Here is a 12922-nt window from a genome sequence, read left to right as displayed (position 1 = left end):
TTTGAATTAGCCATATGTCAAATGCTCAATAGCCACATGTGGCCAATGGCTACCGCATCGGACAGCAGAGGTCTGCACTACACAAGACAGTCCCCAAGGCCAGAATGCTCAACGCAGCATGCTTGACCCACTCCTGAATGAAGCCCATGTGGCACCCACACAGCAGCCATAGCACGCAGTCCAACTCCTTCTCCTCATTTCTCAGTCCTGCAGTAAATGATGGGCCAGGCAGATCTTTCCAAACTGAGCCCCTGCTCTCTGTATCGTGGGAGTTACCGCCCTTCCAGAGAGAATGTAGCAGCTGCAGAAGCAGGACAGGATAGCTGTGAACTGGAGAAGCGAGTGGCAGACCAGGGAGCTGCTGTCAGAGAAGTTGCTTCCTTTCAGCAAAGTCTTGTCAAGCTTGAACGCCTTTGGCGGTGCTGCAGAGAGTTTCGGCCTTCTGCTGAGATGGGGGCGTTTCCGGGTTGTCATTGGATCCAGTTAGAATCCGGAACCAGAGGTGACTTGCCAGCTAAAACAGGCACAGTGAATAACTCACCGACCCCCCGACCCACTGACACCCAGCTCTATATAGAGGTTTGTCCTTTCTGGGGAAATGGAAGCACTCCTAATGAGACATGCACTGCAGGCTTTAGCTGTGGAGTTGACAGCTTACAAAAAAAGAAGGAAGTTGAATTCTGGAGGGTTAGAGCAGGAATCTGGGTCACAGTTTCTGTCTCGACTTTTTATTTTCCTTTAGGAAGAATAATAGCCAGAAAAAGAAATGAGTCAACAACTCCAATTTTTTTGAGAAGATTAATAAAGTGATTTTTTTTTCATTTTACAAATCTCAATTTAAGCTGTATTCACAAGGTAATAATGAAAACACTGCAGTATTTTTAATAGCAAGATTAGTTTTTTCTCTTCCTTCTGTGCCTCTGAAGTCCCAGCAAAGATTCCTTTCCCGGTAAGGATTTAGTTAAGTAACAATGACAGATGATATGGCATGTCTATTTCCAAAAGCTTCCTCTTATTTTACAGGCCTTTGTCTATAGAAAAGTTACAATTAAGTATTGTATATTTTGTACAAGGAAGGCTTTGATATTTAAACATCAATTCTCAGAAGTGATATAGATTGGATCATTTAGTACTATACCATATATGTCTATCATATTTGTAGTAAGTAGGCAAAAAACTTACTTGTTAAATAATGTATGTTTCCTGAGATGAATTCTATTCAGTAGCATCAGGCACTGGTTTCAAATGAGACATTTAATGGTGGGTATATGCTTTTGGAGGAACCATAGGACTGAATGATCAATTCTCACTCAGTGCTTTAAGGGTATAATATACGGTAGCAAAGGAGCATACACTTTGAAATTTGACAGATGAAGCGATCAGTTATTTGGCAAATTCTCTCAGCATAAACTCTTTATTTATAACATGTGGGAAATAATAACTACCTCATAGGATTGGTTGGTTTAAATAATGATTAATAAATTATTAGTAGTCATGTTATTTGAAGTGACCAATAATATTATTATTAACCTTTTACTAATTAATTCCACAGGATCTAGATTGATGATAATGATGATGATGATGATAGAAACTATCATATATTGAGTGCTTATTCTGCCCCATGTCCTGGGCTCAGCCCTTCGCCTAAGAGACCCCTATCTGAAAATAAGCAAAACTTCTCCTTTGATTTCCACATTCTCTTCCAATTACCACCATACCTCTTTGTTTCTCTTCCCTGCCAAGTGTCTCAAAATGTTGTATATAAATATACTATCCTCAAGGGCCTGGGTGTCTCAGTCCATTAAGCGTCTGCCTACAGCTCAGGTCATGATCGCAGGGTCCTGGGATGGAGCCCCACTTCAGGCTCCCTGCTCAGTAGGGAGCCTCCTTCTCCCTCTCCCTCTGCTGCTCCTCTTGCTTGGGCTCTCTCTCTCTGTCAAATAAGTAAATAAAATCTTTAAAAAATATATACTATCTTCATTCTCTTACTCCCATTCACACACAACCTGCTCTTATATGTCTTCTACTATAATATGGCCAAAATCAGTGAGTTTTTTCACCATGCATCTTACTTTACTATTCATACAGTTAATGTATAAAAGCAAATAAAAGCATTTTTTATCTTTGCTCCCATGACAATACATTTCTTGGTTTCTTCTTCTTCATTGTCTATGTCAACTTTTCCTTCTCCATGCATAAATATTTGAATTCTTTAGGATATAATCAGATCCCTCTTCTCTTCATATCCTACAATTGCAGCTCTTACTATTGCTGTCCATATTCTGATCCCAAATAGTTCCAATTTAGACTTCTATTCTCTGAGCCAGAATGTCCTTATTCAGTTTTCTATTTGGCATTCCTACTTAGCTATTTTGAAGATATTTAAAAATAAATTCTAAAACTTGATTTTTTTTTCCTAAATTTGGTTCCCTTTCAGTTTTGTCTATCTCAATTAGTTCAACCCAATTATATGGACTAGAGTTACTGGAGGGAGTATATCTCACAACTTTTGATTCTAAGGTTCAGCAACCTACAGTACAGAACCAAAGGTGGGACTCAGAATTTTTGTACTTGACATGTGTGACAGCTATAACTCTCATGTATTCTTCTTTCCTTAATTTGATTTTCATGTCCTCTGCCATGTATGGATTTGTACGGTCAACTTGTATCTTTGCTCTTAATTTTATTTATTTATTTTTAATTTTTTTTATTTTTTAAGATTTTATTTATTTATTTGTCAGAGAGAGAGAGAGAGCACAAGCAGGGGGAGCGGCAGGCAGAGGGAGAAGCAGGCTCCCCACTGAGCAAAGAGCCCAATGCAGGACTCGATCCCAGGACCCTGGGATCATGACCTGAACTAAAGGCAGATGCTTAACTGACTGAGCCACCATGGCATCCATATCTTTGCTCTTAAGATCAAACTTCTTTTTCTAGCTTTTAATCCTGGTAGACAGTAGGAAAGTTCATCGACATAGTATACTGCTCAGCAACTGCTTGGTACATACTTTTCTGACAATATTCAATAGCCCTGGCTCATATTCCCATAAATAATATATATAAATATGTATATTTATATATAATATATATGTGTATATTTCAAAATCCAAGTTACTAAGTTATGTTACACTATTTTTTCTTCCTGAATTCATTATTGGAATATTGCTCAAATGTTGCTTATATAATCCATGCCTAGAGTAATTCCTAAAGTGATTTTGCTAAATGAGATCCTTCTAGTACTTTCAATAATAAAACACTCTGGATAAGATCTAATAATGTCCTACCTCACATTGAATACTGTGTTATATGGGTCATGGCATAGAAACACTCCAGGGTAGGATTTGAAATAATTGTCCCAAACTTGAAAATCTGTTTGTTAGCCAAGGTTTCGTAGCAAAGGCATTTGTAATAATTCATGGAACCATAATGAGGGTACATGATAGATGATAATAATGTTTTATGTACTCCAACGGTTTTGCTTTAAAAATCTTTCCATTAATAATATCTCCAGCATCCCAAACATCTAAATCTCAGTTCTATAGGCCTCTTTAGGGGTCTTCCTTGGGACACTTAAATTCTTTCTTTTCATTGAACAAAAATATGTACACATATTGTTTTTGTTGTGAGGATATAAATACCTACTTTGAAGAATTTAATTGTCTAATAGTAGGAGACAAATATAAATGAGTGCAATATAGAGTTTGAAATTGCTATTATACTTATTGCACAGATGGCTATAATGGGGAGAAGACATATTTTTAAAAAGAGGAACATCTTTATAAAAGATATTAATACAATGAGAAGAGGTGTTTGTCTCCCTGGCTTTTCTCCCTTCAGCTCCTTTAGTTAACCACTAGTTTAACTAAGACATAGCCTACTCAGTAAGGGCAGTTTTAGCTAAGATCCCTTGATGAACATTTATGGCCCCATGGAAGGGCAGGAAGTAGTGATTGGACACTGTTTTATTGATCCCATTCACACATATTCTGGGGGATGGTATCATCCTAGGCAGTTAACTCCCATGAGAAATGGCAGCATTTTCCTTCACTAGTAGTTGCCAATAAAAAATACATTGTTTATAATAGTAACAGGATATTAGTAGTAGAAGCCAATCAGAATGTATTTTTAAATCACTGTTTATATTGAAAATCTTCATTTCCTTTTTGGAAAATGATCATTTGGGCCAACTAAAAGGAAAAAAAAAAAGTTCTGATGTGGAACACCAAGCTCAATACTTGTCTTTAAAGTGAATTAAAATTTCCTAAGGTGAATGCTTTTTGAAAAAGTAGTTTTTACATTTTTTAGCACCCACTTGATGATCATATTTGAACAAGTAAATTTACTTTAATAAAATTTTACTCTTTACCTATCTTTCTGTTCAAGAACATGAGTACCTATTATGTGGTGATATGTTTAAATGAATTTACTACCCTCAAGGGGCTTACAGTTTTTGAAAGTAGGATATATAATATCCTATATAATATCCTAATTAGCACCGTAACTCATTATCTGACTTGAGGAACTCTCCTTAGAAATCTCATGATAAAACATATATATGAAGTGGGTTATATGTGTTTTATCACATATTAATAAATTTAATATCTTGGATTGGATTTTTAACAAAATTCTCACTATCAAAAAAAAACATTAGTGTGATCAGCCTTGTCATAAAGGTGAAGGAACTGCAATTATAAACTTCTTTAACAATTACAAGTAACAAAAATTATCTCTTCAATATTATAAAATAGATCAATAGCTAAAATATGTAAATATCTAGAGTCTACCATGTGCCTAGTATCATATCTATTTAATTAATTCATTAATATCTATTAAATGAATAGTTTACCCTATTCCTTGTAGGGAGATTCTTGAAAAGCATGGTGGGGTAGATCAGTTTAATTCCACAAGCATTTGCTGGGTGGTGCCATGGAGTTGTGGTATACATCCTAAATAAGTTTACAGTCTGGGCATTTGAGTTGGACCAGAAAAAAAATTGGTAAGATTTCAACATGGAGACATGGGGAAAGGGTATTCGGGGTAGAAAGAGCATCATGAATAAAAGTAAATAACTGGGAATGCATGGGGCATCCAAGGGACATATGGAAGGGCATAGTAAGAAATAAGACTCCCAAACATAGAGTTTGATAAAGTTTTGAAGAAATGAAAGATAGGTGGTAAGAGGTTATACGTGACTGCATAAGCTCCAATGGAAGGAATAATGATGGTCTGATGGAGAAAAAGCAATAAATGTCAAAGAAAAGAAAAGTATTTGAGTGTTTTTAGTATAATTCTATTAATTTCTGATTCTTATCATTTTCCCCAACACACACAAAATTTATAAATTTGAACCATATCTCGAATGTATATTTTGCTAGAAAAATCTCTCATTTACTAGATATATATATACATATATATACATATATGTATATATACATATACATATATATATATCTCCTATTTATGTTCCTATACTTTATTACCTTTATTTGAAAGTATGTTTAAGCCACAGTAACACAGTAGTTACTGCTACTGAATTGGTACCATCAGAAAGAGCAGTTACCTTTGATTATACATTACATACTAAACAATTGTTCACTGTCTTTAATCATAAAGTTCAAATAAACAATCTCTCTTAGGTTAGAAGAAAGATTTAGAGTTATTCTTTAACCAGTCTTGTTTTCAATGTGTACCTTGTAGGCCCAGATGGACGCAGATACTTCCAGATGTCCACAGACATGATGTAGGTCAAATAGAACTAGTGAAAGCAACTACTTAAAATTGTTCATGTCTACTTTCTGATTTCAATAATTTTTAAGTATGTTATTAAATTTTTTTCATTCAAACTTGTACTTTCATATTTTTCAAAATCTAATAGTACAGAAGGCCTTAAGGGTAAAAAGTGCATTTTAGGGTTTTTTTTTTCGGTTTTTTACCTTCATATTTCTTAGTAGGAATATATGTTTTTTAATGCCTACTTTTTAATTTATGAACAATAAACTTCTCTTAATTCATGTATCTTCCCTTAAATATAATTCTATTTTAGATTAGTCTATTTTTTTAGATTCAAATAATTCATCTTTCTTTGTTTTCTGTGTATGTCTTGACTTCCAAATTGTGCATAAAAAATTTTAACACCCTAGTTCTCCCTGCTTCAACCTATCATCTTTTCCTTTAATTTTTTTGTAAAGGTTGATAAGATTTATTTCTATTCCATAATGAGTTTTTTGCTTTGTCCCTATGTGAATTCATAAGGTTGAAAATCAGTAATTGGCATTTACATTGTTGCAAAATAGTGTGAGCTAAGAGTCCAGTAAAGCCTTGATTACATTTTCTTTTCATAATTCCAAATCACCAGCCCTCTGCTTTTTAAAAAAGAGTGTCTGATGGATGCCTTCCTGCTTTTACCGGTTGCTTAAAATGAAGACACAGGCTAGTTTCATATTTTATACCTACCTTCCTTTCTCTATCACCTTTGTTTCCCTGTTGGAAAAATAAATCTTTGTTTCCTCAGCTTTTTCTCATCCTATACATCGCTTGAAATCTATTTCATTTCCTATGAGAAGCTTATGAACTTTTTAATAGTTTCTCTTTTATTTTTAAATGTGTAATTCCAGAATATGGTCTTTATATCAACTACTGAAAATCTCAACACTGAATTCAAGCTTCCCAGTTTTATTGGAATACATGGAATACATGCTCCCATTTTTAATTCTCAGCTTATAGTGGGTTTTATAAAATCAAAATTATTCTGCAGAATTTTTATGTCACACATATATTAGAACTGTTTCCTGTTTTAATTTTAAAGAGTACTGCTTGGTCTTTGTTCTGAGAAAATCGTATTTCCCCTAGTTTAAGTTCATTCTTTAATCCAGTGCTCATTATTAATGCCTTCTGCTCCATTATTTGTTTTAGATGCTCCAGGAGAGAGCAGCTTCACTATATCTAATGCCAATAAGTACAATTAATTGGGTTCAGGCTACCTATCAGATATTTTATATAGTTAACATATATATTACTTTATAATATCTATTATAATTATGTATAGTATTTATACATGTTATATATAATATATAATAGTATGTATAATTAATTATAAAAATAATAACATATTATAATAATTATAAGCATTTATTATAATGTTTAAACTAGATATAATGTTTAACATATATAATATACAAAATACTCATGTGTTAGGCAGTGTTACCTCTGATTTTGAGATGAAAAAGCTAGATTTAGAGAGACTATCCAAGCAGAATTAGAACTCAGATCTCTCTAATAACAAGGTTCTCTCTCTGCTGCTTCCGTATAACTTACTGTATAAAAAAATAATATTAAAGTTGTTGGGGGCACCTGGATGGCTCAGTCGTTAAGCGTCTGCCTTCAGCTCAGGTCATGATCCCAGGGTCTGGGATCGAGTCCCGCATCGGGCTCTCTGCTCCTTGGGAGCCTGCTTCTCCCTCTGCCTCTCTCTCTCTCTCTCTGTCTCTCATGAATAAATAAATAAAATCTTTAAAGTTGTTGGGAGAGGTGCTAAAGATTATGAATTTGTCATTTTTTTCTTAAATAAGTGCAAATAAACTGAGAATTTTTATCATTGCCATCACAATCACTATGTACCTAATTTCAAATTATTTATGCAAATACCTCAGTACTAATGAAAGCATTAAGTGCAAGACAGTCAGCTGGAAATTGGGTTGGCTAAAAATAAATCAGAGAATAATAGATTACTCAGATTAGTATAAAACTAGTAATTTAGGCCCCTGGGCATGTTTTTCAGAGGGGGTCCTTTAAACTTTGTTAATTGCAAAATAACTACATTGCCCACTTGCCATCATCATAGAGGCTTCTTGTTATTTTATTTCTAGAGAAAAAGGAAAGATGCACCTGGCTCATCAGGTTTTTTTGGCTAGGACTTAAGCCATCCTGCTCTGCTTTACACTTTACAGTTTGTTCAGGAAGATAAAACCAAATAAAAATCCACCTTCAAAGTCTGAGGATCTCATTTGCAGCAAGGTACCTGTGCTTCAGTGGAACATACACAGGGGCAGGTGTGAGAAGTTTTATGTTCAAACCAAGACTCGGCCACCTACTTGCTAAATGTGAACTTCAGTTTTATCAGTTGTGCTTGGAAGATAATATTACCTCTATCACAGAGTTGATGCAAGGAGCAGTGAGCTAATCTATATGAAGTGACTTCAAAAATCCAAATGTTATATGGGTATCCTGATTTATAAGTGATCTCTATTAGAGTCATATAGTGAAACCAATGCAACCAAATGCCTTTTACTTCCTTATTCATTGGAGATCTCCTCCTGATGAAATTCCTTTTCCTAGGTCTGGTTGATTGTGAGGCTGGTTACATCCTTAGATGCTCCACAGCTTGCTTGTCTTTTAATAGGCTCCTGTATTCTTTTAATCATTCCCCCTTACCCACCTAATCTTTTGGAAACTCAGAAAATGAGCCTGGTATGATTTATAGACCTTAAGAGGCTCTAAAAATACCTAAAATTGAAGCATCATGACCCTTAAATAGGAAAAAGAAATGTAGATATAATTGGGCTTCTGAGTCTTCCAAAAGTCAGCCATGCACAAGTGGAGGGAGCAGAAACCACACTCTTTGATCTGAGAATGTAGTGCAGAATTCCACTTCCTGGGTATGTAACTTTGGGCAAGTGTAAACCTAACTGCTTCATCTGTTTTCTTATCTGCAGAATGGAAGTCATAATGCATACCTAAGTATATTCTCACGAGAGTTAAATGAGATGATATCTGTAAAGGTTTTGGTACACTTCCTGGCATACAGTTGATTGTCAGTATTGATCACCAATTTCCATTAATTTAAAGGACCACCATCAGTCCTTAGCCCCCAGATTTGTAGAAGACTTTGGAATTATTCCCCCAAATCACTAACTTCCCTATAGTTGTACAGAATGAAACTTCCAATGTTTCATTTGAAGCTTATACATTTACCTGTGACAAGACTCAAATCTCAAGAAAGGATATGGAATTTTCAGTTGGGATAAAGGCACAGATTCTTATGATTGCTGATAGAATATAATATGCATAATATTCTATAAAATATAATACTCTATGTGATATCTGTACAATGGCATCCATTACATATTAAGTGTATATATTGTGTCTTTCAATATAGGAATCTGAGCCAGTGGGATGAGATGGTCATACAGTAAGAAGCAAAGGGAAGTGAGATAGAATGAAAATACAGCAGATAAATGTCTTCCATCATCTCACACTAGAGTATGAACTTTTTAAGTCAAAGGGGGAGCTGAATTGCTTCTGCTTTTTATACTATTTTCTCTCTCTCTCAGTGAAAACACAATTTAAAGTTCAATGCATATATGTATAATGTAGTTTTGTTGTAAGTTGTCCAAAATGAACAAGTCAGTGAAAGAGCAAAAACTGATTCAGGTCTTCGGGCTCCAAGTTCAACACTACCAAGTGATCTTCATGCTCCCAGCCTTTTGCATTCTTAATTGGATCCAGTGTACCCAGTGCTGCCATCTCACTACCTCTCTGCTTATCTGTTTTCACACAGGCAACTATGGAGAGAGTGGGATGGAAGCTTTCAAAGATATGTCAGCCAAAGAAGGAATTTGCATCGCTCACTCTTACAAAATCTATAGCAACGCAGGGGAACAGAGCTTCGATAAGCTACTGAAGAAGCTCAGGAGTCACTTGCCCAAGGCCCGGGTAGTGGCCTGCTTCTGTGAGGGCATGACGGTGAGAGGTCTGCTGATGGCCATGAGGCGCCTGGGTCTAGCAGGTGAATTTCTGCTTCTGGGCAGGTGAGTGACAAAGAAAATTCACATGAAGGTAATGCCAGGAATTTGGCAGCATCAAAGGGTATCTTCAGGTGCATAAGGACGGATGCTTTGGAAACTTAGTCTATGTGGTAGAAGTAGAACTTAAATATCATAAAACATCAGAGCCTGGAGATAATCATGGAAAATAAGTAGATATGCCATGTGCTGATTAATGATAACAGGAATCACCACTTGAAGATGATGAGTACTTAAGTCTTGAAAAAATGACTGTAAGGAAATGAGATGGGTTCTTAGATACTTGGATCATTTCATAATTCCCTTGGGAAATAAGCAATTTTTCAGACTTTTTGCTGTTGCTTTTGAAATTGATTTTGAGAATGGCTAGGGAAATAAGCATTTTTCAGACTTTTTGCTGTTACTTTAGAAATTGATTTTGAGAATGGCTACCTAAACTTGTTTTATAATATAGTCATAGAATTTTGAATTTGAAAGTGAGGAGTTGCTTTAGTTTCAGTTGCTTTAATTTTTTAAAATATTGGAAAATTGGCTCATTATTTACATTACGAAAGTGTTATTACATTGCCTGATCATCGACACTGTTACCAGACAAGTTTCTAAAACATTAACTTCTACTGGGATTGATTTTAATCATCTGGATAATGCACTTGATTGGCACAACTCAACTCATTCCCTGCTGATGCTGTTGAATCCATATATTAGAGTTCTCTAGGGAAACAGATATAATGGTGTGTGTGTGTGTGTGAGAGAGAGAGAGAGATGAGATGAGATGAGAGATACACCCAGAAGAGCCAGTGGTATAGTTCTGGTCTGAAAGCTGGCAGGCTTGGGGAAGAAGAGCCAGTGTTTGGGTTCAAGTCTGAAGGCCAGAAAAGACCAATGTCCCAGCTCAAGCAGTCATGCAGGAAGAGTTCCCTCTTACTTAGTCATTTTTGTTCTACTCAGGTCTTCAGTAGATTGGATGAGGCCCACCCACATTAGGGAGAACAATCTTCATTACTTAGTATACTGATGCAAATGCTAATGTCATCCAGAAACACCCTCATAGACACACTCAGAATAATGTTTAGCCAAGTATCTGGGAACCCCATGGCCCAGTAAATGGTCATATGACATTAACCATCACAATTTGTAAAATGACCCCATAGTTTGACCATGTGAATGTAGTTCACTATTCTAGAGCTTAAAAAAGTTTTGTTATTGTGCAGATTCTTAGTAGGCAGCCAATTTAAAAATAGAGAAAACCTTCAGAACCCCTGCATCTTTCTCAATATTTCTGTCCAAAATAGAAAGCTAACTCACTTGTTATTAACTTTTGACGGCTCATTAAAGAAAACATGCTTCCTTTATTTTCTAAATGTCTAACTGACCTTCTGTGATCAGACTTGGCTCCTGCTTGGCTACATTTTATGACAGCCACTTTATGTACCTAATGCTTTTCTGTCTGACCTGATGGCAGTAGATTGATGGGACTATTTTAGTATGAGGCCAAATATCCTTCAAAAAAAAGTTCTTTATGGACCTATTGAGTGAGATTCCTTTTTCACTGATGTCATACATTTTGTCTAAAATCATCCCTAGTTGGCAAGAGTGATGCACCAATTAGTTTCATACAACCCAGGAGCACTCCCACTCCGGTATTAAATTCCAAAGTGCAGTGTTACCACTGGGGTAGAAAGAACATGAAAGAAAGAAGCTGGCTTTAAATAGTCCTGTTTTTCTGGTAGGGTATGAGATTCTGTAGCTGCTATCTGCTGCTTTCACCAATGTTAATAAAACAAATAAGCAGCATTTGTTTTTCAGCCTATATGATTTATCAGCAAGTAAATGTTCTTTGATCACATGTACACAAGGAAAATAGATAGGTATTCACTATATCTGCCATTTTTCATCTATCTTTTTATTGCCAACAGTACCACAAGGCCAAAATTCAATATTTTATATATATAACATATACATACACAATTTTTATAATGTTATATATATCTATGTATAAATTAAAATTTTATTTTTTAAGTAATCTCTACACCCAACATGGGGCTCAAACTTACAACCCTGAGATCAAAAGTCACACACTCTAATGACTGAGCTAGCCAGATGCCCCTATTTATATATTTTAAAATTTATTTTGTATATGCTATTTATAAGAAGTTCTCTCCACATCATTTGATTCATAGAAAAATAGATTCATAACCTTTAATTAGATTTCTTAATCCCTTCATTTATTGGCCAATAATAATTCAATATTTACTTGAGCACCAGTTCATTTCATCTTAGAGGAGTTTTGTTAGAAGGGTCTTCTTATTCCAGTTTAAAAAAAAATGTCTCCCTGCAGTTTCCACCTCTTGGCTCATATTTTTGTCTCTGAAAGTAACGTGTGGTACTCTTGAAGATATTTGGTAATGGTATGGTCATCAGTCCCCTTCATCTTCTCTTTGAAACATTCCTGTTTCTTCTGTTTCTAATTCTTCATGGTGAAATAACACTCTATGTATCAAGATCATTTATGGGATCATTTATCAAATGCTTTCTGCCAATTATTAAACTGTATATGCATTGTTTCATGTATTCATTTGATAGATATTGACTGGCTACTATATGTTAAGATGCTTGGGATACATCAGTGAATAAAACAGACAATATTCACTACCTTTATGGACCTTACAGATGGTAAATTAGATAGAAGGTAGTAAGTGCTATGAAAAAAATAAGTAAATCTAAGAACAACTTCATGTTGAATCCTATTATCTCCAATTTGTAGACAAGGACTCTTAAGACTCAATTTATATTGAGTAATAGAAGGCTATATAGATGTAGGTGTTGAAGCCAACATTAAATATAAGTGTGTGTAATTCTAGAGACTGAGCATTTAGTGCTGTGTTCTGTTACTTTTCAGTAAATTTGAAGTATTCCTATTCATAAGAGTGGAAATCTAGGGTAGTGAGCGGAAAGGCAAAATATAACAGTTATGAGAGTATTTAGGACATCTACTCACTCTAATTTTACAAGTGAGGAAACTGATACCCCAAAAGTTTGGATAACATAGTTAAGGCTTGTGTGCAAGAGCCCGATTACCGTGGACCATAACTCAGTGCTTTTCCCTATTAGCCTGTTTCCTGTAA

The 12922-nt window shown here is 35.2% G+C and overlaps 1 protein-coding gene across 1 annotated transcript in view; it reads left to right on the top strand.

Annotated features, from left to right (window-relative positions):
* GRM5 (glutamate metabotropic receptor 5) overlaps positions 1-12922 on the top strand; it is a 576450-nt gene that overhangs the window by 222180 nt on the left and 341348 nt on the right. Inside the window, exon 3 of the mRNA XM_021679107.2 lies at positions 9554-9803. Within this exon, the coding sequence (XP_021534782.1) occupies positions 9554-9803 (250 nt within the window). The remainder of the gene's footprint in view (positions 1-9553; positions 9804-12922) is intronic.

Source organism: Neomonachus schauinslandi, chromosome 11, assembly GCF_002201575.2.
Source record: "Neomonachus schauinslandi chromosome 11, ASM220157v2, whole genome shotgun sequence".
NCBI classification, from domain to species: domain Eukaryota; kingdom Metazoa; phylum Chordata; class Mammalia; order Carnivora; family Phocidae; genus Neomonachus; species Neomonachus schauinslandi.
The sequence above is the reverse complement of the archived record's forward strand: the minus strand, read 5'-3'. Positions and strand labels throughout refer to the sequence as shown.